At 49.8% G+C, this 26,034-nt stretch overlaps 1 protein-coding gene and 1 long non-coding RNA gene across 2 annotated transcripts; one reads left to right on the forward strand and one right to left on the reverse strand.

The window, feature by feature from the left end:
• Positions 1-10,160: 10,160 nt before the first annotated feature.
• LOC134516386 (uncharacterized) lies at positions 10,161-10,995 on the reverse strand. Its single transcript, XR_010071306.1, has 2 exons — positions 10,834-10,995; positions 10,161-10,354 (listed from the first exon to the last, which is right to left on the reverse strand). It is a non-coding gene; the product is annotated as an uncharacterized LOC134516386 (long non-coding RNA).
• A 103-nt stretch (positions 10,996-11,098) lies between these two features.
• Positions 11,099-19,530, forward strand: AREG (amphiregulin). The gene is made up of 6 exons (XM_063336864.1): positions 11,099-11,262; positions 11,390-11,557; positions 14,727-14,910; positions 15,362-15,520; positions 17,268-17,370; positions 18,300-19,530. Exons 1-5 carry the CDS (start codon positions 11,220-11,222, stop codon positions 17,353-17,355), a joined length of 642 nt encoding a protein of 213 aa, XP_063192934.1. The 5' UTR covers positions 11,099-11,219; the 3' UTR covers positions 17,356-17,370; positions 18,300-19,530.
• The last annotated feature ends 6,504 nt before the right edge of the window (positions 19,531-26,034 follow it).

The raw sequence follows: 26,034 nt of genomic DNA on the forward strand, positions 1-26,034 counted from the left end.
AACAGTGAACAGGCACCAGCCCCAGCTGGGAACCACCGTTCGTCCGCGGACGTTTGTCAGTGGTCCCCAGTGGTCCTGTGGTGGTGGCTCTTTCTATGCCTTTTGTCGGGCTGGTTGTTGATGCCCTTCATTATAACGGGAAGCCGAGGCGGTTGTACAAGCCACATGAATGAGGAAGAGAAGCCAGTTCAGCTGCCTCTCCCAGAACTGCTGTCCTTTAGGCGGTAGAGGCAGGGAAATAGACGGCAATTTCAGGAGAGAAGAGTAACTGATGGGAGGTGGGTATCCATCTGGATACACACACCCACAGGGGAATAACGCCTTCAGGTCACTGCTGAGAGGGGGACAGTGGAAACCGACTGAAGAGTCGTAATAAGGGGACAGAAAATCCGTGAAGAATAGGGTTTAGAAGAGGGCAAGAGAAGACGCTGAGGCTTTTGACTGTAAAAAGGACACGGTATTGAAATTAGGAGGAAATGGGAGAACTCAGTACCTTGCAAAATCAGCGGACCTGTGGCCTCCCAGACATTTGGTGCTCATTCAGGAGGTCCACCTGCTCAGCCCACCTGTGCCAAGAACATCACTGAGACAGCAGAGCAAGGCGCAGCAAGTTCCAGCCCTTGTAGAAAGCTCACCAGGAAGGACAGGAGCATTTAAATGAGGAAGGTCAAATACCAGAAATCAGACTAGATTTACAGCAGCTGGAAAACCCAGGCAGGGTGAGTCCAAGCCGTCGTTTTCATTTTAGAAACCAAGCAGCCTGGTTTCTAAAAAGCTCCAAGAGCCACAGCTCCTCTCCTCACTAGGAACATGTTTGTCTTTTGAACTGGGAAGAAAATACGCCAGAAAAGGGTCTTCCCCGTGCCACCCTCAGCAGCTGCAAAGGCTCAGCCGGGGAAAGGTTGCTCTCAGGGCTACCAGTGCCCGGCCACCGCTGCTGGCGTCCCCGGCCAGCCTCCCACAGCTCTGAGCAGTGCCCTGTCCCGGGCCATGCTGTGATTACCGCTCCTTGGTCCTGACTCACGTAATTCCTCCTCAGCCGTTCGCCTCGCGACGGCATCCCCGTGCAGATAGCCCGACGCAGCCAGGCGAGTCAGCCGCTCCGCTCCTGGGGACGCAGGGCTCTCCTTCTGCAGGCAAGTTTCACTGGGGATTTCTCCACCCGAAGGATTTTTCTGGCGGAAAATACAGGTTCTGAAACAGGCAAATAATCTCATTTAGGATTGTTTCTTCTCCCAACATATTCACCTATTTATTTAATCTTCCTTTCCGCTGGGATAACTGAACTGGGATATTTCATTTCAGCCAGTTCATCACTGGTCAAAACCTGTTGTTTTTTACCGTCTCATTCAAGCTGTTTTGTTCCGATGAGCTCAAATCAAGCAGAGGGGAAAGAAATCCATTCATCAGTCCATACCCTGCACGGTTGGGTGCCACATCACGTTTCTAGCCCTGGTTTCATTCCCACCTAGTGGTCACCTCCGAGACTACATCCCCCGCTTCCAGTGTCCTTTGCGTGGGACATCCTGGCTCTCATCCCACTCTGGCACGTCTAGGGCTCGGGTATCGGAGTCGGTGCAGCAGGGAGGGAGGGTGGTAGCGCAGCCTCCCCCCCTCGTCCTGCCATGGGGAGTTGGCTTGGAAATTTCCTGTGGAAAAGCAGTGTTTTGCGCTCATCCCCACAATGGCAGAGAGCATTCTGAGCTTACAAAAATTTGTATGTTTGCATGCATCAAAAAAGGTGGAAATTAGGGCTTTCAGTGTTTTCTGAAAGCAAAATTTGGAGCATTGCCCACTCCAACATGGAAAAAATAATTACGACATTTTGGGTGTAACGCCCTGTTTTGGAATAGAAGTGGAAGCTGGAAAGCCTGATCTGAAATGCATGGCGTCTCTAGAAGGCTCTCACCATTCCTTGCGCGTGCCCTCCTCGGGGTGGGTGACCATTACTGCAGGCTCAGTTTCCTGATATTTACCAGCAAAGTCCTCCTTTCTTTCCAAACCGACGGCTAGCGTCAGCTGCCGAAGAGCGATGCAGCCACCGAGAGAATTTTATCAGCCTTGTCCCTTGCAGCTGCGGGTACCCTGACCCTCGGCCTGCCTTTGGCGGCGGCTGGAAGCGATGCCAAGTGATATGACAGATTTTATTCAACCCCACAGCCGCCCTTCCTGCAAATCCATCAACTTCAAAACGAGCTGCTCAAGCTCATGGTCTGGGAATGCGAGAGTCACCGTGTCCTCCCGGGGATCTGGCAATGACCTCAGCCCTGGCGCACTTAGCCCACCGACGGACACCCGGGACGGCAGGGTCTCCGATTGCCGCGGCGCTAATTGGGCAGTCGTGGGTGGCAAGGAAATGGCAGGCGAGCAGTTTGTGGCACGCTTTCGCAGAGGCATTGCTCACATTGCGCGCGAGGCCGCTTGTTGCTGTAGGTCAGCAGGGCCCCGAGCAGCTCCGGCTCTCCTCCTTTCAGTTTCTTCCAAAACATTTAATGTGTTTGCTTACTGTGTCGCTTAATGCGTAGCGCGTAACACCTGCGAAATGAAGAATTTGGCATTCGCAGGGGGTCAGGATCCTTGAAATGTGACTCTTGAATTGACACTGCGCGGAACATTTCTGAGTTTTCGTACAAAGCCTTGTGCATTTTTTTTCAGCTCAGCTCCTCTTTTAAATGCTTTTTATTTTATTTGCCACCACTCTGCTAATGTGGGGGGAAAATGGCTTTCTGGCTGCAGTGCTTAGTGACCTGTTTCAGGCACGTCAATCTTTAAATGCTAAAATAATTTAAGTGTAGTCAAACACCATTGAATTTTCTCTCTCTTTTTACACAGAAACACGTTAGTTCCAGGCAACTTGAGGAAGCTTGGGAACAACTTTCCGAAGTGCAGAATGAATGAGATCCTTCATTATCAGTGAAGGAGGTAAATCTTGAATAAAGATTTCAGAAGACAGTGGGACAGAGGGGCACAAATCCTGTTACCAAAAGCTTGTGCGTTAAAGGGGTCCGTGGGGCAGATAAATCCATCCTGCTCTCCTGTACCTCTCGCCGTGGCAAGGGAGCAGCGCTGAGCCCTGAGTGGTGGGGACCAACGCGCTCACCCTGCATTCGCCACCTCCGGGTTCCTCCCTCCCCATTCGACGCAGACCTCTGCTCCTGCTGAAGCCGCCCGGGCGAAGCCCACAAGGGGAAGAGGAGCCCTGCAGATGCTGGTGATGTTAAAAAGCCTTTTAGGAGCAGAACGAGACCTCTTGTCAGCAAAGCACGGCCCACGCAAGCGGGATACCTGAAGCCAACTCAAAGCGGAGACTCGGTTTTGCCTCAGAGGGCGCCTCCACGCAGTCAGACCTGGGCGGACCCAAACGCGCCAGGCGGACAGCGTTGTGGCCTGTCAGTGTGAGCTGGTTTCTGTCCAAGGACTTTAAGAATAGGGGTTTTCCTACATGAGGGCAAAGCTACCTACAGAAGGAAATGAGACTGCGCCTAGGAAACCTCCTTGACAGCATGAGTGTGCAATCTTTATGCAAACGAGACCTTACTCACGCAGTGTGTCTCGGCAGCCCGCTCCTGGGAAAGCGCCGGCCCCACGCTCCTGCTGGAGGGGACACAGGCAACAGGCGAGGAAGGGGGGACAGGAGGTGCGCTGCCGGCACGGGTTTCCCTGACAGATGCACCTGCCTGACTGGAGGCGGCCTCGCAAAGCACTCGCTCACCGATCCCCCTTCCCGAAATGAATGCCCAAACGGCCAGGACTGACTTATTCCAGTGGCACCTTTTTGGTTTGCCAAACTTCATGCTTATTTGCTAGCACCGTGGCACAATTAAAGGCAGCCGACGTCACGAGGGCACAGCGCTTGTAGCCAAAAGCAGGCACTACCAGCAAACAATGGGATTTCCAAGGAAGCATAACAAACATGCCCATGAAATGCAGTGTTCTCCTGAGCTCCTTTGCTTGCTCATGGCCTGTGAAAAAAACAAAATCCAGAGTGATCTACGTAATCATTGTTGCGCATAGGAAGGCTTGCCTGGGCTTTGTTATAGGGAAAAAATCTGGCTTTGGCAAAGGCGAGAGGAAAGGAGTTTCTAATTGCTGTAGGCTTCTCTTTGTGATTCATTGTTTCTTCACATGCGAAATGACTTCAAATAGGTAAAGAAAATTCACCTCCTGATGCACCGATGGGAAGGCACTGGGCAAAAGCCCAGCTGTGGTAAGGCGGTACCAGATGCCCTCCTCTTCCCAATGGTGGGGTGAGTCAGAAGGAAAACCATTCCCATCAGGGGAATACTGTGAGTCTCGCTTATGCCAAAGACCCTTTGCTCTGCTCCAGCTGGAGGGAGCTCAGCAGACCCGCGCCCGACATGGGCTGACAGTAATGGGTCCCTCCAACAGCTGGGCAAAGGGCCCTTCGCGGGTGATCAGCCCCAGACAAAAGTTGCCTTGGCTCAGAGAAGGATCAAGAACGTCTTCGTGCACCATTTCTGCTCAGTTTGCCCCCACCGGGCCAGAATCCGACCTTTGCCTCATCCTGTTAGTCTAAGATCTGAGAGAGTCGGGGGCTCTGGATCCACCTGCTGTCAGGCAGGAGGTGGATGGGCTGCGCAACCCCTAGTGACCGTGGTGGACATGAGAGCAGGGCCCTGTGTTTATTTCTAAAATCTGTGTTTGATTCCGACGTCAGGTGATAGGACTTGAGCTGCAACAAACCAACAAACGCGGTGGAGAGGAGAAACGGGCCTGCAGCGACAAAACGGCAGCCCCTCTCTCACGCCATGGGCTGTACGTGTCGTCATAAAGATGCCGAGACAAAAAGCGTTCCGTTTGGGTGGGAGAGGACCCCTTCTTGGCTGAGGGGATGTTCCTGGGTTCCTGCAGGGGATGGATCCAGGCAGCTCACAGCATTTTGCTGCTGGGATGAAACCCTTTCAGGCAGGAGGACGTCCGGGCTCTGTTCATCTGTGTGTGTTTACCCGCCTCACCAGCTCCTCAGCTTGGGAACCAGTCCGAAAAAAACGTTGTGCAAGGAAGATTATAAAGTAAAAAGCTAAGACTTCAGCGGCACTTCCAGGAGAAAACTCTCAAACAATCCTCACATGTCCTTTATTTCTCTATTACTCTGGACACGATGGGAAGTAACACGCGAGACAGAAGAAAAACATCACGCTATTTCTGTCACGTGTTCCCAGTCCTCATGCGCGGCTGCCATCCCTCAAAACGTGCAGCACCGTGTAATTTACTCACATGCTGTGTGCTTTCACAGGAGCTGTGATACACATCTCCGAGGTGACTTCATACCCAAGCCACCAAGGTGAGGAAAGGGATCTATTATTCACCCCGCTTAACAAACTCAGTTAGTCAAACTACCCACTGCCACTTTCATTGGCGCCAACGCGCTTTAGATCAGCCGGATTCTCATGGCCAGGATCCTCTTACCTTAAAGGTAACCCCAAATTGTTGCTGCTCCATCTGTACGAGGCCATCTCAAGGAAGCTGGCCTTGCCTTGTGACTATAAAAGATTGTTCCTCCACCGTTAAAACTAGCTGTTGTGTTTGCCCTGCTTGTAGTACCCTGTGCTCCTTAAAAAGAAGGCTGCGGTCAGCATGTGATAATTAAAAGCCACCTCTGCCTACAGAAAGTCACTTTGTTACAGTAAGCAAAAAACTCATTGCCCAGAAGTCGCGTGAAATGAAGAAACCAGAAAATTCATGCTAACTTCCCAGGTATCGGAGGTAACCATGCTTTAGCTTTTAAAAACACCACTTAGTGTTTAGATTTCTGCTCCAGCGCTTTGCAGCTCAATCTCTAAGAGACTAGGGGAAAAAAGCCTATATTTTCCCAAGTATAGACATCATTTTTCCAACCGCCACACCGCACGCATAATTACACACATTCTCAAAGCTGAGTGCATTCTGCGGCTGAGCTGCAAGACCACCAGAACTCAGTGAACAGCAGCCACGTAGCTGTTGCTACCTTGAGCTCAGCTCCCCATTTAAACATTTTTTTTTTCTCTTCTTCTTAGAATGAGCACTTTTGGAGCACTTAGAGAATGAGCCAGTAGCTCCATACACCTTTGGAAAGCGATGAGCCGGCTGTTCTCCTCCGTAGGGACCGTGCTGGGCTGCAGTCCGGGAAACGTTGCAGAGAAGAGAGGCGATCTGGTGATTTTGCCCATCTGACGATGGTATGCCGAATATATAAAATAATGGGCAGTGCAGGTGAAACGCTCTTGTGTAAGGTAAAGGGCCGCAGTACTGTTGCTGGGTAAATCGGTGTAATGGCACTGACTGCAACAGCCGAGCTCTGGCCTCCGTTTCTTTAGGGATTGCTATCTAAAGCACCCACCCCTTTCTGTCCCGCGGGGCTGGGCAAGCGTCGTCAGGAGGGTGGGTGTTCGCTGGGTCGCCGTGGGGAGCCTGCCTCGGGACGGGGGCGTGGGTAGAGCTGCGAGCTGGCCCCCGAACGCAGAGTCCTGGGGGAAGTTTCTGCGAATTGCCCGAGGAAATGGAAGAAAGGGCAGCATTTTTCAGGGCTCTCCAGCGTGGCGGGGTGAGGCATTAGAGGAGGAGGTGGTTGGCGAGGGGACGGCTCCCCGTTCTAGCGTAAATCCAGTGTTGCTTCACCCATCACGGCTTCAGGCCCTTACAATTACTGCTGGGGTCAGGATCTGCCCCCGAGCGCTTGCAAATTGAACTATTGCACAAAAAGGAGTGGGTGAGCGCTGGAGGATGTGTTTGGTCCAACGAGAGCTGCTCGGTGTGTGCGGCGTGGAAAATAGAGCAGTCGAAGCCCAGGGCGGCGTGCGAAGAGCAGGCAGCTTCCCAAAAAACCTCCCAGCACGTGGCAGGCTGGTTGTCCCGCACAGGCTTGCAACGTGTTCCCCACCACTGATGCAAAACTGAGCCCAGCCTGTCCTGCTCAGCTGTATCTAGTGCCAGCGAGCAGGCAGCAACAAGAGCCCCAAGGATATTCTGCAAATGATCAGGCCTTGTTCCCCATTGCCTGCCATCTGTGAAAGCCTGGGCACAGCAAGCGTAAAACCCCCCCGCTGTGATTAAGTGCGTAAATTACCCCCTTTCTGGACAGGTTTCGCTCACGCAGTCCCTGCTTCAGCCTAACTCTCGGGGAAGGGAGTGGAGCACAGGGAGAACGTCATCGTCTTAGGAAAAACTTATCCGCTGAAGGCTTTCACGGCAGGGATGCACAGCCATCCGAACGCCCGCGTATCTCAGAGGCTAGCAAAATCTGTACCGATTTCCCGAAGGGCATTATCCGGGCCTTGCCCCTTCCCTCCTCCCCAACACCCCGGCTTCACATTTGCATCCTCTTTATGACAGCAATCTGGGTTTACATCAGCAGGAACCGGAGTCACACACGCCTCACTTCAAAGCTCCCTCCCTGCCTGTGAGGGAGCTGCTGATAGCAGAAGATACTGGCGTCTGCAGATCGCAAGTCAAGTGAAAGTCTGGTGAGCTGCCCAGACAGACACCACTCGGGTTTGAGTCATTACCCTTTTCCACCTGTTCTCAACTGGATGGATGAGAAAGGATAACTCATGTTCAAACACCCAGGTCAGCTGTGCCCGCCCTTGCAAAATAAACATTTGATGTCAGTGAAGAAAATTAATGGGCAGGTATTTGAGCTACTTCCTTTCCCTTCACGCATTTCTCGGGGGTTTTTATCAAAAGTAAAGAGAGTGAATAACGAGATCGCAGTTGGCAGTCGGACTCTTCTGGAAGAGAGGATGCCCAAGCGTGCTCCGCCAAGGCCGGGCAGCTGTCAGCATGGATGTCGCTTTGCCTCCCTGCCTACGCCCCGGACTGGGGACAGGACGGGCTGCGCGCTGGCCACCCTGTCCTGGGTGAGGGCAGGGCAGCTTTCCACCCTGGTCCCCGGGGTCAGAGTGGAAGGAAATATAACTTAAATACGTTGCCAGGCTGGGGGCTCCCAGCACAAACCAGAGCTGACAAGGTGCAATTTCACACTCTGGGCACATCCTTCCCTTTTAGTCACCTTAAGGTGACAGGCCACGGTCAGTGATGGGGACAGCAGGTCCCAGGAGCTGCCAAGAAACGGGAGAGAGCACATTAGTGTCAAGTCAGCCAAATTTGCTGGGGTTCACCACAGAGCGGGAGATGCTGAACCGCCGCCTCGGAACATCAGGTCCTTGCCAGGGGGGCCTTGTGGCCCCGGGGCTGCAGGTAGCCCAATGATGCACTGCTGCACAGCAGGAAAAACAGCCACAGTCTTCATCCCTGGGATGTTTTCTGGAGAAGACCCTGGGAGACGAGAGGCAGATCGATGGAGAGAAACCTCCCCTCCAACGTGGCCACAGTGCCAGACTCCACAGGCACGGCCGGAGACCAGAGGGGAAAAAAGTTGGCCCCAGCACCACCTGCGCCCTGTACCAAGTCCATGCTGCGCTGAAGGTTTTCAGGGCTAGCAAAAAGACGGTCAAGGCACGGGAAGGACCAGCCTGGCTCCCGAGGCGTTCATTGCCCCCAGCAAGAACCACGCAGTGTACCACCGGCCCATCTCCTCCCACTGCGCTGCCGGCCCGTGGAAATCAAGGTCTGGCTCAGCACAGACATCGAGGAGAGACTGGTCATGTCCGTGCGTGCAGCTCCACGCACAGACCCCCTTCTAATCTCTAAGGGGCACCCTGTTGGGCATGCCAGCCTTTGGCGAAGCTCCGTGACCCCTGGGAGTGGCGTGATGGACCAGCCAGAGCAGGCCAGGGCACTTTAGGCAGCCACTCCAGGCTGGGTGTCCTGCTGGAAAACCCCGGGTGCTGCCGGGAGCGGTGGCTCAGTAGGTGGCACTCTGCATCCATGGGGAACCAGCACCTTCCCAAAAGCGAGCCCTGCCCTTGCCTGCCTGACAACCTGCCCCACCGGCCCAGCCACTGTGGGGCAGCCCACGGGGGTGAGCCTTGCAGCCCCCTCCTCAAGGCTTCTCCTCCTTTCACCACTCCTGCTGACATCTTCCAGGAGCTTGGCCCAAGTGTCCTTCTAGCCCTGGAAGAAGGGAATGGCCAAGCTTAGTGCCTCCTCCTCGACAGCGCACGGCAGAACTGGGGCTTGCAGCAGGATCCCACCCTCAATATCCTGAAATACATGGCCTCTGGAGGGTGTCCTCTTGGAGAAGGAGCCAAGCAGGGCTCTGCCAGGGCGCTGCCATTTTGAAGAGCTCCCCTGATTTCCCATCTGAACCTCTCCGTGGCCATCGCCACCTTGCTGCGTTTTCTGCAGGCCGAGCAGCGGAGATGGTTGATGCCAGGCTGCTTCGAGGAAGCACGAGCGGCAGGAGGAAGTCGGCGAGATGCCTGACAAATTCGAAGCACGCTGAGCCAAATTCCTCGCTGCTGCCAGTCAGTGAGACGGAGCCATCGGCTGGAGATGGGAGGCGAGAGGGAACGTAGTGAGTCAGGCGCTGGATATGCCGTGTTTGGTCTCCAAACAGCGCAGCTAACACGGGCGATTGCACTCGGGTCATCCAGCCTTTCCCCGATAAACTGCTCCTTTCAGCTGCTGAGCAGTTTGCCAAGCGTAGCGCGTAGCGGTGAAAATTTAACTACTCAGTATATTCCTCTGACGGGACTTAAAAAAAATAATTGAAAACATTTCCAGTGAATCTCTGATAAAAGAAATGGGAGAAATACTTCATTTTAACAGCTGTAAAAAAGGAAATTCAGGAGAGAAGCTGCAGTGCCTCGCTGAGGGAGCAGGCCTTGAGCGTGGCAGGCAGGGGGGAAGGAAAACTCCCCGTTTACAAACCTCCCTATGGCTGTTCTTACACAACCAACCCCACGTTTCAACAGGAGAGACCCCAAACGCCACCATCTCTGCCTTTGGAGAAACTGCTCACACACGCTCGGTCTCTGCTAACACCAGGCCCTCATAGGGGTCTTGTGGGAAGGGCACTCCGGTCCGAGGGAGAAAGGGGGGGCCCTGTGGAGCCCCTGGCTGCCCCCAAATGATGACCAAGCCGCAGCCTGGGAGCTGCTTGGGGGCTGCCTGACGCGGCTGGGGCTGGACCCAGAAGCGTCTGCCCAAGGCTGCAGCGGCCGAGCAGGATTTGCCTTTTTTCTGCTGTAGACACTATGGGAAAAAGCATGGGGAACGAGGGGAAACGCAGCGATAAAAATAACCCAAGAGTAAAGCCATCAGCTAATGACAATCAGTTTTAATTGCACTATGCACAAAGGCACTGATGGAGGTTTGCTGGGCCTGTCTGTCACAGGTTTAACGTCCGAGCGACCGATTCGGCAACTTCTTTTTCAGAGCTCTTGGGCATCGCTTCTTGGGACTGGCATCACCCGGCAAAGATGGCACCTGGAGCCGCGCATCCTCCTTCGGCCTGTGTGGAAGAGGGGAGAAGGTTAATGACTGAGCAGCCTGGATCCCAGCCAGGGCCAGCGAAGGCTCCGTCAGCTTCCAGAGCTGTGAGCGGCTTTCCAGCCCCTCTCTCAAGAGAAGATCACCCAGACGCTCCTTTTCCGATGCCTGGCAGTGTTGCCAATGGTTCGTGTGTGGAGGCGCGAGGCCCGGGCTGCCCTCCTGCCCCGCCATGGCACACAAGGCCTTTGTGGGGACCGCAGCAGGAGGGTACCCGGCTTCCCACCCGACACTAGCACCTTCCAGCCCGCTGCCCGGGTTTTTCTCCACAAAAAGTACTTCAGGATTTCTTACGCAACAGCTGAGGAGAGGCGGCCGCGGCCAGGACACGGTGATCCTGGAGGCATTTCCCGCTCCCCCCCCCCCCCCCCCGTTACTCAGCCGTTACTCATGCGCCGCTCGGGCAAGGGCCGAGGTGCCGCGGCGAAGGGCGATCACCACCTTTATCGCCGGAGAACGTTCGTGCCGTCCGTCCGGCGGAGCAAAGAGCGGAGCGCCCAGACAGGTGTGCCCGCGCAATAAACCGCCGGCTGTTCCTGCGTGTGTGCGGCCCGCCGTCCCCATGGCAACCCGGGCCGCCTCACCCCGCGCCGGGATCCCTGCGCCGCGCCAGGTGCGCCTGCGCCGCCCCCCCCACCCTCCTCCCTCCCGCCGCCGCCCCGCCCCGCTGACGCCACGCGCCGGCCGGGCGCGCGAGCGGCCGCCGCCTATAAAGAGGGCGGCGGCGGCGGGCGGCTCCTCATGGAGCGCCGAGTCCCGCCGCCGCTCGCCCGCCTGCCCTTGCGCGCCACCGACCGTCCGCTCCCCCGCCTTCCCCGGGACCGCCGATGCGCGCCGTGGCGTTGCTCGCCGCGCTGGCCCTGCTGGCAGGTGCGTGCGGGGCGGGCGGGAGGGGAGCGGGGCGGCTGAGGGGGCGCGCGCGCAGGGCAGGGCGGGGGGTGTCTCGCGCGGCGGCGGTTGGTGTGCCCCCTGCCCACGGCGCCATTTCCCCTCACAGCCAGCCGGCCCGCCGCCGGCGACTCGCCCAACGCCACCCAGCCCCAGCGGCACGGGGGCCACGGACAGCGGGAGAGCGAGGCCGTGTCGGGTCCCGACTACGAGGAGGATGAGGAGTACGAGGAGGCGCTGCCCGTCCACCAGTACATCGTGGACGACTTGATCCGAGGTGAGCCGGCACCAGGTGTGGTGAGGTGGGCTCGGCAGTGGTGGGCCTGAGGGCTCTCTCCTTCCTTCTGCCTGCCTCCCTTGTAAGGCAGCTGCACTTCGCCCATAGAGTGTGGCGCAAAAGCATGCTTCTGCTCGAAAGCGTTGCATTAAAAACAGGTTGTCAGGGATGAAAACTTCATGTGAGTGTGGCTGGGCTCTATGGAATCTGCAGGTTAGTATGAGGAGGCACTGTCTGTCCACCAAGTACATGGTGGATGACATGATCTGAGCTGAGCCAGGGCCAGGTGTGGTGAGTTGGGCCCATCAGCTTCACAGTGGTGGACTGAAGGGCTTTCTGCTTCTTTCTGACTGATCTTGCTTGTAGAGTACTGTGCAGAAGTGTGCTTCTGATTGCAAGTGTTGTATTAAAAATAGGCTGCCAGGGATGAAAACTTAGTGCCAGTGCGGCTGGGCTGTGTGGAAGCTGCAGGTTAGTATGTTGAGGTGCTGCCTGTCTGGCAGTACATTGTGGACAACGTGATCTGAGGTGAGCTGGTGCCAGGTGTGGCCAATTGGGATCATCAGCTCTGCAGTGGTGGGCCTGAGGGCTCTCTGCTTGTTTTTGAATGATGTCTCTTATAAGGCTGCTGCACAAAGCTTGTAGAGTACAGAGCAAAAGTGTGCTTCTGATGGCAAGTGTTGCCTTAAAAACAGGCTGTCAGGGATGAAAACTTAGCGTGAGTAGGGCTGGGCTGTGTGGAAGCTGCAGGTTAGCTGATTGCCTACTGTACTGCTCTCCTCTGGTAAACCTGACAGGAGGGCTGTGAGGGGGCAGCTACCACCTACTTACCATGGATGGCTCAGCGGGGTTTGTGGGTGCTGCTTGGCCCTAAAGGTGGGTTTTACATCAGGTTGTTGTTCTTGCTCCAAGGATTTCCTGGGTGTTTTCTCATGATGGCTTATTTGGGTTGGAGTTCACTAAAATTTCTTGGGAAAGCAAATAGGTACACCTGTGAAGTGGCTGCAGGGAAGCTTGTTAAGCATCTTTCAGGCAGTACTTCACTGTCAATAGCTATTGTGTGAATTTATTGTGATTAGTCCACTCGTAAGCTGTGAGGAGATCTGAATAGCCCACCTAACTATGGGGGTGGGAGGATTTTGTTGGTTCTGGTCTAAGTGCAATTGTAATATAAGCCAGGTAGTTGAAGGGATTTGTGCCTCAGTAGAGGTTAGTAGGCTGGTGCTGTTAACCTCTAGGGTGGATCTCACTACTACATTTCTTGTGGAAGCACCCTGAGACTTAAAGGAAACTAAGAGGACCTTTTAGGTGAAGGGGGACCATGCTCAGTCTGGGGAATTTGTAGACCCTTGCTGGAGTTTTTAATGAGTTGAATACAGCCAGGAGAAGCAGGAACGTCAGAGTTATTGAGCAGCTCGGCCTGTAAAACTACTGGCTTGGTGACTTAAGTGTTGTACAACTGCACAGAAACCAGATTTGTTACTGAAGGTGGTTGGTTTGTAGACCAGCTCTTCTACTTGGCGTGAGGTTTATCTGTGGAGCCTTCAAGCTGTTATGATTCAACTGCGGATGGCTTTCCTGGCTTTGCAGCTTGCAGACAGGGACACAGAGATCAAACTGACAAGCTGAGCCTTGAAGAGGGAAGAATGGAAACGGCCTCAATTATCAAAGTGTGAACCTAAATATCAAGTCGAACTGGACAGAACAGGGGCCTCAGCTGTCAGTAGTAAGCTTACCTTTCTAGGGACAGGAAGCCTTGCTGCAGGAACAGTGTTCCTCGTTTACATACTAATATAGCTTATACCATTTGAATCAGACTTCTGGTTGCTGAAGGCATTTTTGCTTTTAAGTAACTTCAAGCCAGGCTTGTTGCTCTAGAAGTTAAAATGATCAGCTGTCTAGACAACAGTGAACTACACCTTGTTTCTTTGTGCAGGCTCACTTCTTGTCACTAGAAATACAGGGTTAGGAAGTAATTGGATCAAGTTCCGTGCTATTGTGGTGGCCTATATGCATAGTGCTCTAGGTAAAATTTTAATAGTCCAAAATTATTTTCATTAGGTCTGCAGAGCACAATGGAGAAATTCAAGAGTGTTGTAAATAGCTCTACTGTTCTTAAGACCTGTTCAGACTCTCCTGGTTAACTGTTACTCCTGAAATGCAAAGTGTTGAACTGAGGAGACCTTCTTTATGGCTAGCAGTAAGGGGATGGTTTCTTTGGAGAACCAGTGTTTTACCAACTTGCTCTAAAACAATGCTATTGAGCTTTAACTGCTGCATGGAGCAGCTGCAGCGATTATGACCCTTAGTCAGTGGCTGGCTTGAGCTTGTTCTTCCCAGCAAAAGGAAGATGATTGCCCTTGCTGAAATCCAAAGGCTACTAAGTCACCAGCACTTTAAACCACGCTCTTCTAGAGGTTTGTCTTAATTGAGATAATGAGGGGCAACAGTAAGCGGCAGAACAAATAACCTGACTCTTGCGGACTATCCTGCTTTCACTCTCTGGGCGCACTCGGCATCTCTCTCAAAGTAGGAGAACTGGAAATGAGCTATCTTCTGCTGAAGACAGCACTGCCGGTTATTTGGGAGAAACAAGTATGCTAACTGGGATAGCAAGCTGTCTTGCCTCTGCAAGTGCCCAGGACTATCTAGAGACTTGTAACGCCTTTCATCATTGATGCAAATAGAGAGTTCAGAGCAATGGAGGCTGTTAGCCTTGTATCTGAGTCGGTGTAAAACTGGTGAATGGCTGGGCTCAGTGTGAACTCCATGTTCTTCACAGAAGAAGTAAAGAACTTTCTTTAAACTTAATTTCTTTGCTTGAACCTGTACAGTTTCACTCAAGTATGTTATCCTGTGCAATGCTGCAGTTCTTCAACTCTACTCTTCATCTCTGGTGGCACTCTCAGCTCATCTGCTTATACTGCTTTTGGTCTGCATTGCACAGGACTTCATGGTGGCAGAGTTGTGCCTAATGAGCTTCTAAGCTTGCTGCCCTTGTGCTGGGTGTGAAATACCCAGCGGTATGCTCACCTGCATCCTATGCTTCCTGGTCACAGATTCTCCTGCAGTCACCACCTCCCTACCCCTCACCAAATTCTGTAATTCAGTTTTCACAGAATCTAGCTTTTTTGCATGGCTAGACTGAGTCATCTTGTCCTTTTTCCAGTTGAACCTGTGGTTAAACCCAAGCCAACAAAGAGGGGGGGTGAGAAGAATGCTGGCAAATCAAGAAGGAAGAAAAACAAAGGGAAAAACAAAAAGAAAGGGACTCCCTGTGAAATGGAATACAAGAACTTTTGCATCCATGGTGAATGCATATACCTAGAACATCTCCAGATGGTGACCTGCAAGTAAGTCACTTGTACCTTGTGAGTTAGCTGTGATTGGCATGAGCCGGTGGCGTATGAGGGCTCAGAGGAAAAAATCAGTGTCGGCTTGGCATAGATCCATCTCCTGCCGTATTTTGACTGAGAATCTTTCTGCCATGTAAATTAAGTGATGATGGAATCTGAGATGCGTAACAAGCCACTGAACTCATCAGTTGGTCATAAACTCAAACCAAAAGAATGAAAAGGTGTGTCTTCCTGGAACATCACGCCCAAACTAATCTCGACTTGTTGAAATGCTGACAAACCTTGTGCTAGAGCCATGACTGCGTTTCATGAACATGCTCTAAAGGGAGCATTTTGGGATTCATGGGAAACTCTGAAGATGTCTAAGTCAGGTTTGAATGTGTGTGGGTGTCCTTGGCTCCAGACAACACTGGAGCTGATAAGAACTTGTGTTCATGTTTACTTGCAGGTGTCATCAGGACTTTTTTGGTGAGCGCTGTGGTGAACAGTTCATGAAGACTCAAAAGAAGAATGATGTGGCAGACTACTCGAAGACTGTGTTGGTAGTGGTAGCTGTCCTGCTCTCAAGTGTCAGCTTCATTACTGTACTTATCATAGTGATAGTGCAGTAAGTATTATACTCTTTGGTGTCTGTCTGGCTTAAGTGTGCGTGCGGCCTGTGTCAGGTAGCCCTGAAACATGCATGGCTTATCAGAATTACCTGTGTGGAAGACAATCAGAAGGGCTGAGCTCTTATCCCAGCTTGAATATGCCTTGAGGGCAGAAGCAAGCTCTGAAAAGTTCCTAAGTGACTAAGTGTTCACTTAACCTCTGTTGCTATTGTTTGTGAGCAGCCTGGGACCCTCATATTTTAAAACAAGAGCCTTTCTGCTCTTGCTACAACCAGGATAGTTACAGTGCTGCAGAACATCAGCAGGAACTGGAGGAAAAGCATTAATGCTGACACAGCAGTGCCTTCCCTAATCCTTGTGGAGAGGCCTGCAAGAAGTCATGTAACTGCCTCATGCATGGCTATTATCCAACAGCTGGGTGCACAGCTGGAAGGGAGGAAATGGTGCTCCAACTGTCTGTTTATTAGTGAAGGTTGTGGGCTTAAATAATGACACTGCGGGAGAAGCAAATGGGGGAACAAGAGCTGTCAGTCCCAAATACTGTACTGCTTGCTGTTAGGATAGAGGGAATGATCATTCCAGCCTAAGCAGCTGCTGACAGTTCAGTGTAGTGGGTAATTAGAATCTGGGGTCCTGTTGAGAATAAAGGAGCTTTTCTGGGTACATGTTTCAGGCCATATATCAGACTCTTCTTTGTACCTGCTAACAAGCAGTATGCAGCAGCTTATGCCTCTGTGTCTTGCCAGTGTGTTTGCGAGGAGTTTGTGCTGAGATTAGATAGTCATCACAAGGAGCTTGACTCCAGTGGTTCCTGAGTATTGGAGCTGTCCTCCACTTTTTCTGACACTGCAATCTCCACCACAGTAGGGCTTGGGATATTGTAGGTGAAACTCAAAAGTTCAGTCTAATTTTAGATCTTGAAGTACATCAACTGAGTTGGGTACATGCTGTACCCTTTCCTGCAATTCAGGAAATAAGGTGTGCATCTGTCACTTCACCGTTGCTTCATTTTTAGATCTGAACATGAGGAATGCTGGGATGAACACTTGCTCTCTGGACACTGCCTCATTCCTCTTTGCTAGGAGAGATAACCAGTTCTGTGGTGCTGTAAGAACCAATGATGGCTGTTAGTTTCTGGAGTGAGCTGTGGACTAGGATTTCATTTGTTTCGTGCTCTGAACCCTTACAGGCTTAAAGCATGAAGTTCATTAATCTGTACCTTTATCCAGAGAAGCTAGGTGATCTGTTTGGAACTGTTACTAGTAAAGACTGGAGAAACTGAGAGAAAATCAATAAGCGGCTTGCTTGTGATGTGTTCCACGGACATGTTAAGGGGACAAGGACTTCAAATACTCAAAGCCCACAGGGCCGTGCTGTGGGGAGGAGGAAGGCAATCTGGTCTCTGCAGCTGTTGGATAAAGCCACCAGGAAGTCTGGTCCCTAGAAAGGCTGCTGGTGCTTTGCTCGGTTCCGGTGATAAGCCCTCTTCATCTTGGTGTCTATTTGGGCTTAAGCCAGGAAGCCCTGGTACTGTGAGGCAAAACTGCCAGTGCCAAACTTGGCTGCTTCTTGATGTTATTCTCAGATACTGCTTGATGCTGAACGTTTTTAAAACTGTTTTGCTTGAAAATTCCTGGTGCTGAGGAGTTGCTTGAGGATTCAAATGCTGCCTAGCATGTGGGGGCTGGTAACAGGACATATGTTGGGGTTCAAGATGACAGCTAATGTGCTGTAATTCCACAGGGTCAGGAAAAAGTGTCCTCAGTATGATGAGAAAGAAGAAAGGAAAAAACTCCGACAAGAAAACAGAAATGGCCATGTTGGTGTGTAAATGAGGAGAAAGCAGGTATGAAAGCTGACTTGAAACACCTTTCAGTCCTTCCAGACTGGAGTTACCATATAAGAACTACTTGCATGTTTTGCAAAGCTAGTGTTTGCTTTTAACGCTCAAAGTGCCTGGAAATTAATAGCTTGCATGTGAATGCCTGGCTTTGTTTTCTGGTGTCCTGAAGCCACCTGAATTGTGCCGAGTTTCTCAATAGTGTTGTCAGCCTTCTGGCTGCTCTCTAAAAGAAAAAGTGAGGATAGGAAGCTGTACTGTGATAAGTGGACTTAAGAAGGCGGGGGGGGGTGGAAACGGATGGACACAACACAACCCAAACCCTAATATCTGTGCAGAGGCAGGTTTAGTGCAAGAACACAATGTTAGACTTCCATCATGGAAGATGGTGCAGCAGGCAAGTGGATCATCTCCCCTTGTAAGAGAAGTACTGAGCGTTTTCATATTTTGTCTGCAAGGCATCAGGAGGTTTGTGGTGCTTAGACTGTAGACCAAGAGAAAGATGCCAGTTGCGTGAGCACCGTGGCCTCTCAGCCAAGTTTCATACTGTCATAGCAACCGAGTGCTAAAGCTCCTTGGCTAGGTGGATCACTCCTGGGAGAAATCTAGTGGATTTTAATGAGCAAGCAAGTTGGTATCTTCTGAGCAAAAATGTACCTAACAGCAGACTCAAGGACCCGTGTTGAACAGGAATTATATGACAAGCTGACAGGAGCTGAAAGGTCTGTCAGCTACAGACCTTTTCCAAGCTTTGTCCAGTGACAACTGGAACGTTTTGCTCAAAGCTCACTTGAAGCTCAAGAGTATCTAGTGGAGTGTCCTCAGGTGCGTGCGCATACTTAACCTAACTGCCTCAGATATAGGTTTGATGCAGTTCTAGCACAGGGTGCTTGTGTCTTGGGTGGTGATTAACATGCCTGGTCTGCCCCTTACAGAACAGTTCTGATGTGGCCACTGCCAAGCTGCAGGGTACCTCTGGCTACCTGACACATCCACCTGGACACTGTGGGCTGGAGCTGTTGCCACTAAGCTCTGATTCATCAAGACAGAGGCTGCTGCAAGGAGATGTCAACATGCTACTTGCTACTGAATCGCTTGCTGGGGAGGACAGTTACCGTGACATCTTGGCACAATGATGTGGAAGGAGCTGCTGCTGTGGAGTGGAGGAGCCGCTATCAAGACCTGCTAGAGACTACTGCTACTGAGCCCTCTCTGTCAGTGCTGGAGCTCCAGTCTCTGCTGTTGTGTGGATGGACTTTGTTCTGTTAGCAAGTCTCCTTTGGCAGCTCTAACCCGAAAGGAGAGTTGGATGGAGGGAGAAATTCAGGAGGGAGAGAATTTCAGGAATGGATGGAGGGGAGGAAAAAACCCTTCCCTCTCCCAAAGTTAAAAAGGGGAAAGCTCTGGATGGCTTCTCTCCCTAGACCCCAGTGGATGAAAAACCTAATTCTGCTGTCACTGTGCTCCCTGTTGATATCGGCTTCAAAGAACCTCATCTCTATTTCTTACTTGCAGGGCGTTGGTGACAGATCTTTGTCAGCCACACCTGTGTTCTGTTACTGTATGTGTGGAAAGTAATACCTCTGAATTCAGTAGGACTCGTGTGAGTGGAGCTATCCATTTGCGTGTGTGCTAGCCTGAGTTAAAATTAGTCTCCTCAGGATGCTGAGACAGTACATGCAAGTTCTGAAGCTCTGTATCTGAAGGAAAAGGTCCATGCTCAAACAAGCTGATAAGCCTGGACCCATCTGTTAGTAACACAGAGCTACGTCTGTTACCCAGATTCTCAGTGCTGCTTTAAGCAGCACTTAAAGTATAAAATGCTTCACATCAGATCTAGTCAAGTTGAACTTGACCAAGAACCTGTTCCTTTGAAGAATTAAATTCATGCACTGACACTCTGCAAGCGGTGGTCTCTTGTGCTCTACCTTCTGGTGCGGAGAAATCAACTTACCTCAGACTTTTCTGACCCAAGTGTCCTTGGTTTCTTGAACTGTCCATGCAGCCTTGAGCACAGAGTATTATTTGAGTTCAGTTTCTTCTTGGAAGAGTGAATGTGTTCTGTATAAACAGAGCAGAATTCTTCTGGTAGCAGAGAAACACCATTAATTGTCAAGTCATATCTGTAAATGTGTAAATATTTATTACTGTATTTAATATTTAATGTTTCCATAACAAACTTATTTATTTTATAATTAAACTTTTTACATAACCTAATCATGGTAAGATTTTTTTTTTCTTGCTCTTGGGAGTACATGTAAACACTTTAAATTAGAGCTTGGTTTCTCCTCAAAGCAGGAATGCAACACTGAAGAGCACAAAGTATGGCTGTGAAGAGCTACAGCCATGTGTGAAGTACGAGCTTGGTGCTCTCATAAGACTGCAAGTTGTTTGTAAACAAAAGGGGCAAATGCAAGTACCTGTTTCAGTAGGAAGTCCATTTAATTCAACTACAAAGGAGTCTTTTAGTTTACTGGATTAGGGAGGGGTTATGTGAGCCACCTTGTTGGAAGCAAAATCTCAAACTGAAGTTAGAGCAAACAAGTAGCTCTCTGCACTGGACTAAAGAGCTGGGAATATTGGAGAGGGAAGAGCCTTTCATCTCTGTTTGGTCAGAGGGGATTTGGACAGCGGCTTGAAATTTGGTGTTGAATAAATGAGGAAAAGCAGAATAGCTTCAGGCCAGTGACTCCCTCACCAGAAAGGCAGTCTTGGCTTCTGCAGTCTACCTTTAATTTCTTTTCTTCCCCAGGTAGTTATTAGTCCAGTAGTTGGATGATGTTCCCTTTAAACGCTTGTAGCAGTGAGCTGGGGTCTAAGTTCAGAGTTGCTTGAAAAAATGAGTGTGAAGGGGGTGAGTTTTGTTTTAAAGCCACAAGATCTATACCCAGTGTAGGAGTAGAGCATAGCTCTGTCCCGAGAAGCTGAGATGCTTTTGCCTTGGCCTCCTGACTTAGCCGAGTAGCTCTCAGACTGACTCTTGAGAGCAGCCTGTATGGTATGTAGCTGAGGTACAGGTAAATGTGTTGCAACATCGATTGGGAAGATTGCAGGACTTCATTCCAGGGAACTTGCTTCATTACCAAAGTAAACAGCACTTCTCCAAGCGGCTTTTCCACAGACATTTGCTATTAGAGCTCTGGCAAGAAAAGCTGTTTCTGTAAGTCTTGCCAAGCTTTTTGCTTTGGAGTAAACAAGCTCAATCTCAGTGGTAACTGAGCCATAGCCCAGTGAGACTGGGGACGGATTACAACTCCCATTTGGAAGCCGTGAGACTCTTCTTGCAGAAACTCTTCTATCTCTAGTTGTCTTTCTGGAATAAATACTGGGTTTTCTACTTGATAGGCTAAACCAATGCTAGCATAGAAAACTGAGCTGTTTTCCCTCTTCCCAGCTCGGAAGTCTAACAGGAGCAAGGCTGCTAGTGTAACTTGTAAATTCTATCCATTGTGTGTTTTTCATACTCTGGCTACTGAATGGACTAGAGGGTGTTTTCAAAAAATAGACAGTTAGGGGGTGGAGAGGCCCAGCTGAGCTATTTCTGGGAGGCTGGACTCTTGAAAATCTGAGTGTCAGCTGGTGGTGTCCTGGCTTGGACTTGAACTTGTGTCAATAACGAGGAAGGAAAATTATTGCTGAGTCTCCTTACCTGAAAGTTTGGAAACAGTGGAGGGCAGGCTTCATAGAAGACTTGTTCCTCCCTAAGGGTTTAGGTTATGGCTAGATTTTCTGACAGGTAGGGCAGCCAGCACCTCCCTCGTAGAGACGGCTTTTGCTCTGTCTCAGTCACATCCAGCATAGCTATAGAAAAGCTCCTGCTAGCAGAGCTTTCCTGTGCCTGGGAGATGACTGCTGTCTTGTGCTGGGCAGAGGACTGCCTGTGTTCCCTGCCGTGGCTTGCTGAACACAATAAAATGTTTTCTGTGTTTGCTGAGGCAATTCCATTTTGAGAAATTTAGTGCAGGAAACTGAGGGTAGATCTCCGTGTCTAGGAATGACATACATAGTTGTAAATTCAGAACTGATGTACGGCTTGGCATTTAAAAATAAAATCCCTTAATTATGTTTTTAATCAATTATAACTTCTAGCAAGCAGTAATGCTGCTTTTTTTTTTTTTTTATACTTGAGCTATGGCCCTGACTAAAAACACCTTGCTACCAGCTTCCTAGTGTAACTGTGATGCACAAGCGCCATGAAGGCCTACAGTGTTCAGTGGGTTGGTTGCTTAAAAGACAACTGACGGGTGGAACTATGTGTCTGGAAGTCTCTTGCTGTCCACGGGTGCTACACCTGTGTGACAAGCAAATCTGATCTGCTGCAGGGCAAGGTCAAAGATAATTTTTATTGTTGATCCTACACAGCCAGGTCTGCTCTTGAGGATTTATGCATCACCTGGCTTTTAACCTGCTCCCCTCACCATGTTCCACTAAGCATGCCTGGGTTTCTGGGCCCACATCTTAATAAGTTATGCCTCTAGATTTTCCTTGACCATCCAGTGGCAGTGTTACTTTGACAGGAGGGCTGTGGGGTCCTTGTCACTTGTGGCTGCCTCAGTTGAGACCTGGATGAGAAGCCTGATGTTCTTGCACAATTTTCTGCACACACAGCTGATTTTGCAAGGTATTTTCGATACCCAGATCGGCATCCAGGAATTTGGTAATGTGAGGGTCATGTCTGCTTGCACAAGTCCTTCCTCTTTCCTAAATGTTTTGTTCTCTGTGATTGTTGCATCTTGTAGAAAAAAACGATAGTTCCTCACGGTGTTTATTGTGTATTTATGGAGCTTTTGAGTGTTTTGTTGTTGTCTGTAACCTGAGTAGCTTCCTGTCTACTTCTGGACTTCACTGCCCTCCTCCCACTATGCCCCTTCTCCCTCGGAGCAGTAGCAGATGTTACTTTGAATCTCGGCCTGCTGGGTATTGTAGGAAGGTCAGTTTTACTCCGGGGCAATGAAAAGTTACAAGTTTAAGTTGTTTTCTTTTCCTTGGTAAATCCCGATGTACACAGACAATTATGAAGGTGTACTGACAGTAGCCGCAGGTCGATGTTGTGCAGTGGTTTGCCTAAATCCACCTTTGAGTTGTTCCATGCCATTTCCAGTAACTGGTGTAAAATTTTTAATTCTTAAAATAACTTTGGGCGGTTTTTATATCAATATAATTACCTAGGCCGTTAGCGCTATGAATACTTCTGTAAACTACCTGAGCAAACATATCTGAAAGCAAGGTTGTTAACTGGGACAAATGCTCGCCTCTTCAAAAAGAGTTTTTCTTGATGTGCTAACGGTATGTCTCGCTTCGGTGCGCAATCCTGCTATCACTCGTCTCTTGAGGCTTTATCTTTGGTAGGAAGCGATGGCTTTGCATTCTTGGTGGCAACTGAATGCAATGAGTGAGTGTGCTCGAGGAGCAAGGGCCAGTTGTCCGTGTCAGTGCTGGGGTCTCTTCACGTGAAATAGATCAGTGGACCGAAGGGTCAGGCAGCCTTTAATGAGCAACCCTTGATTCCCTCTCATTTTGTGAACAAAGCTGTACATACCTATCGTTCCTCTGCTGGTTACGCCTTCCTTGAGCGAGTAATCCTCATATACGGCAGGTCTGGCTTTGCCTATGACTCGTGGGTTTGCTCGGTTGAGACAGCTACGCCTGTGAATGGCAAGAGGGAAACAGCTATTGTTTGCTTATTGTGGATCTAGGCCCAAAGCCAAGGAAGCAGGAGTTGTGCCTTTTTCAACCAAAGGCGACCTGTGAGGTGGGACATCTAAAGTCCAAAGGAAATAAATGCTTTCAAAATACATTTTCCTAGTAAGGAGAGTAGCAGTTTTTCTTGAGAAAAACCACATTTTCATTTTTAGGCTTTTTGTGTCAGAAAGACATATCTTTTTGTATATAATGCAGAAAAAAAACACTTTTCAGCTCAACGTTTTTTGACTGAAATCATGCATCCTGTTCTGTTTGCATTTTGGGACAAAAAGCAAAGCTGAATAGTCTGAGGGTCTGATCTAATCCAGCATTTCCAATATGTCTTAACCTAGATGTCATACCCTCCTTCCAACGCCGTGCCCGCTAAGTCAGGCAACACCATCATTACTTCTGAGTGCCTTTGGATTCTTGCCTACTGATGCTCTGGTCCAGACCTTGGAAAATAGCTGCCTCCTTTGAGTGTGATTTCCTTACACAGCTGGCAATGAATGTGCATTTGGGTATCAGACAGCAGTAACTTACAGACTGAACTAGTTCATGGGTGGTGCCTGGAACCTGCTAGTTTTCTGGGAGATAAGGAAGTACATGTTTTAGCATCAGTTATGTTCCTTTTGCTTAAGAAAGGAAATCTCTTCAGCACTGTGGGTAACTAGTTAAAAAACAGTGGAAACAGAAGTGACTGTTAGGTGTCTAAATCGATTAATATATTTTAAAATGTCTCTATTAGAGCGTCCACAGCTCCTGTCAGTGTAGGGTTTGAGCACCTCAGAAGCAATCCAGATGTGCTGTCAGATCTGCATTCCACACCTTATTTCACTGCCGGGATGGCAAGGTGAGTTGTTGGTGGTCGAACAAGAGCTGGACGTGGTAGCTGTCCCAAGTTCTAGCCCCAAGACTTGCCTTCTTGCATCACAGAATCACAGAATGGTTCAGGTTGGAAGGGACCTTAAAGATCATCTAGTTCCAGCCCCTCTCCCATGGCATCCTTTGCCCTCACGTTTCTAAGCAGTGTGATTTATGTTCAGAAATGACTAAAGGTGCGCACAGAAAATGCAGGTCGAAAAGAGTTGCAAATGAAACTTTCAACTGTAATTTCCATAGGCGCAGAGTTAGTGTGGCTCCCATTGCTATCTGTCTGTGTTGCTTTCATACTGTATCTGCCTCCTGCGGATCTGGCTCCTTCCAGTTAAAAGATGCTTTCCTGTCTTATGCCCGGAGATGATTACTGTCAGGGATGAAAGGCAGACACCTCTTGGGTGGAGCAGAACGGAACAAAACCAAACCAGGGCTTAGGGCAACAAATGTCCTGTCAGGTCTTAGTCCTTCTCATTTATGATGAAAGCTTTTCAGGAACATGAACAGTAGCTATGGGTCTTAATCCTGTTTAGATGTTCTACGCAAGCGCTAGCATATTGCCTGAAAAAGACAGCAGCAGTTGGGATTTCACTGGAAGGGGGAGTGAGGTGGAAGGATGGAGTAGCAGAATAGAGCAAAATGGGCCAGAATAAGTACAGGATTTTACGTTATGACTCCCCAGCAAATACCCCTGCCATGGAAAAGTAGTAACTTCCCTTTCATTTTTAAAGGCTTACCCAGGGTAATTCCCATGAGCTCTGCTGTCACCTACGAAGGAGCTCTTGAAGTGCTAAATTAATCCAATATCTCCCTCATACCGCTACAAATATTAAGGAAAGGCATAGTAAAGAACACCAAGGCATATTAAGGCATGGCCCCTGTGCTATGTAAGTGCGTACCATAGTGCCAGTGTTTCGGTGCCTTTTGTAGGCTCAGCAGCGGGGGAAAGCTCGATGGGATACTGACGTGGCGATGCACGCTGTGGCATGGATAAAAACCGAAACCGTTTCAAGGCCTTTGAGAAGCTTGTATTAGCAGCAGCAATGAGAAGAAAAGGATCCCCTTACCGTGGCTGCACAGTTGTTTTTCTCGGTCACATTTGCGGTCTTTAAATTTACGAGATGCCACATAGAAAAGATATGTTGCCATTAGCTACATAGCCATGGCTTCAAAAGATAAAGTTAAGATTTGAAAGAAGACATGAGGTCCACAGACAAATGCTCATCAGTTTTAAACCTCTAATTAGGTGCACGGAAACTGCTGTTGTACACACAAGTTTGGTGATGGCACTTGCAAATAGAGAGCCAGGGGATTTTTGTATCTGGAGTAGTCTCTGCGGATGCGAGGGTAATTCTGCTTGCAGTGGAAGATACGCAATGACTGCTTTTATGACTGGTACTTGGTTTTCTATTTTTTAAAAAAAGAAAAAAAAAGATCATTAGCACTTCTCCTCTGTTCTGTGTCCATCCCAGCAGTGCAGGCTGGAATTGAACTGGTTTTTCTGTGGGCTGGCACGATTTACATAAGAAATCACTTACTGCAATGCTAATGAACAAGCAGTGCAAGACTCAACAACGTGTGTCTGTTAGCAAAAATATCGCAAGAAAAGTTGAGAAGGGGTGGTGAATGGTGATGGTGGGGAGCTTGTTAGCCATCAGCACTTTCTAATCTCGGTCCCAGTAGCATCAGCCTGAGTTTTATTGTTGATTTAGCCGGAGCTCAAGGAAAAGAGCAGTTTTCAGAATATCCCATCCTTGTGCTGGGGTCTGAAAAATTCTGCTTTAAGACATGATTAAAGCATTCCACGATTCTCTTTGTGGAGATTATCTTGGCTTGTGCTAGTAGCTGCTTTCGTTCAGAAGACATACAGAGGCCTTACCAGTGCATCTGGAATATGGTTTAAACACATGGCTTGAATTTGCGTCTTTGTTAAAACCCTGTTTCTGGTTTAACCTAGTTCTGGAGGGTACTTAAGCCATGCTCACCGTTGAGCTGTTTCATCTCCAGGATGCGTTTCAGTCCACGCTCTGCTGCAGAGCGTGTCACATAAAGCTGTTGCACACTGAATCCCGAGTGGGAGTAGGATGACTGTTGCCGCTGAAATAACTCCGT

This window comes from Chroicocephalus ridibundus, chromosome 5 (assembly GCF_963924245.1).
Source record: "Chroicocephalus ridibundus chromosome 5, bChrRid1.1, whole genome shotgun sequence".
Classification (NCBI taxonomy): Eukaryota; Metazoa; Chordata; class Aves; order Charadriiformes; family Laridae; genus Chroicocephalus; species Chroicocephalus ridibundus.

What these genes read in the sequence shown, in the direction of transcription:
- AREG (XM_063336864.1), top strand. Translation starts at nt 11,220, where the DNA reads ATGCGCGCCGTGGCGTTGCTCGCCGCGCTGGCCCTGCTGGCAG. An exon ending in CGTGGACGACTTGATCCGAG is followed by an intron (nt 11,558 to 14,726) that starts GTGAGCCGGCAC and finishes TCCTTTTTCCAG; the next exon opens with TTGAACCTGTGGTTAAACCC. An exon ending in CTTATCATAGTGATAGTGCA is followed by an intron (nt 15,521 to 17,267) that starts GTAAGTATTATA and finishes GTAATTCCACAG; the next exon opens with GGTCAGGAAAAAGTGTCCTC.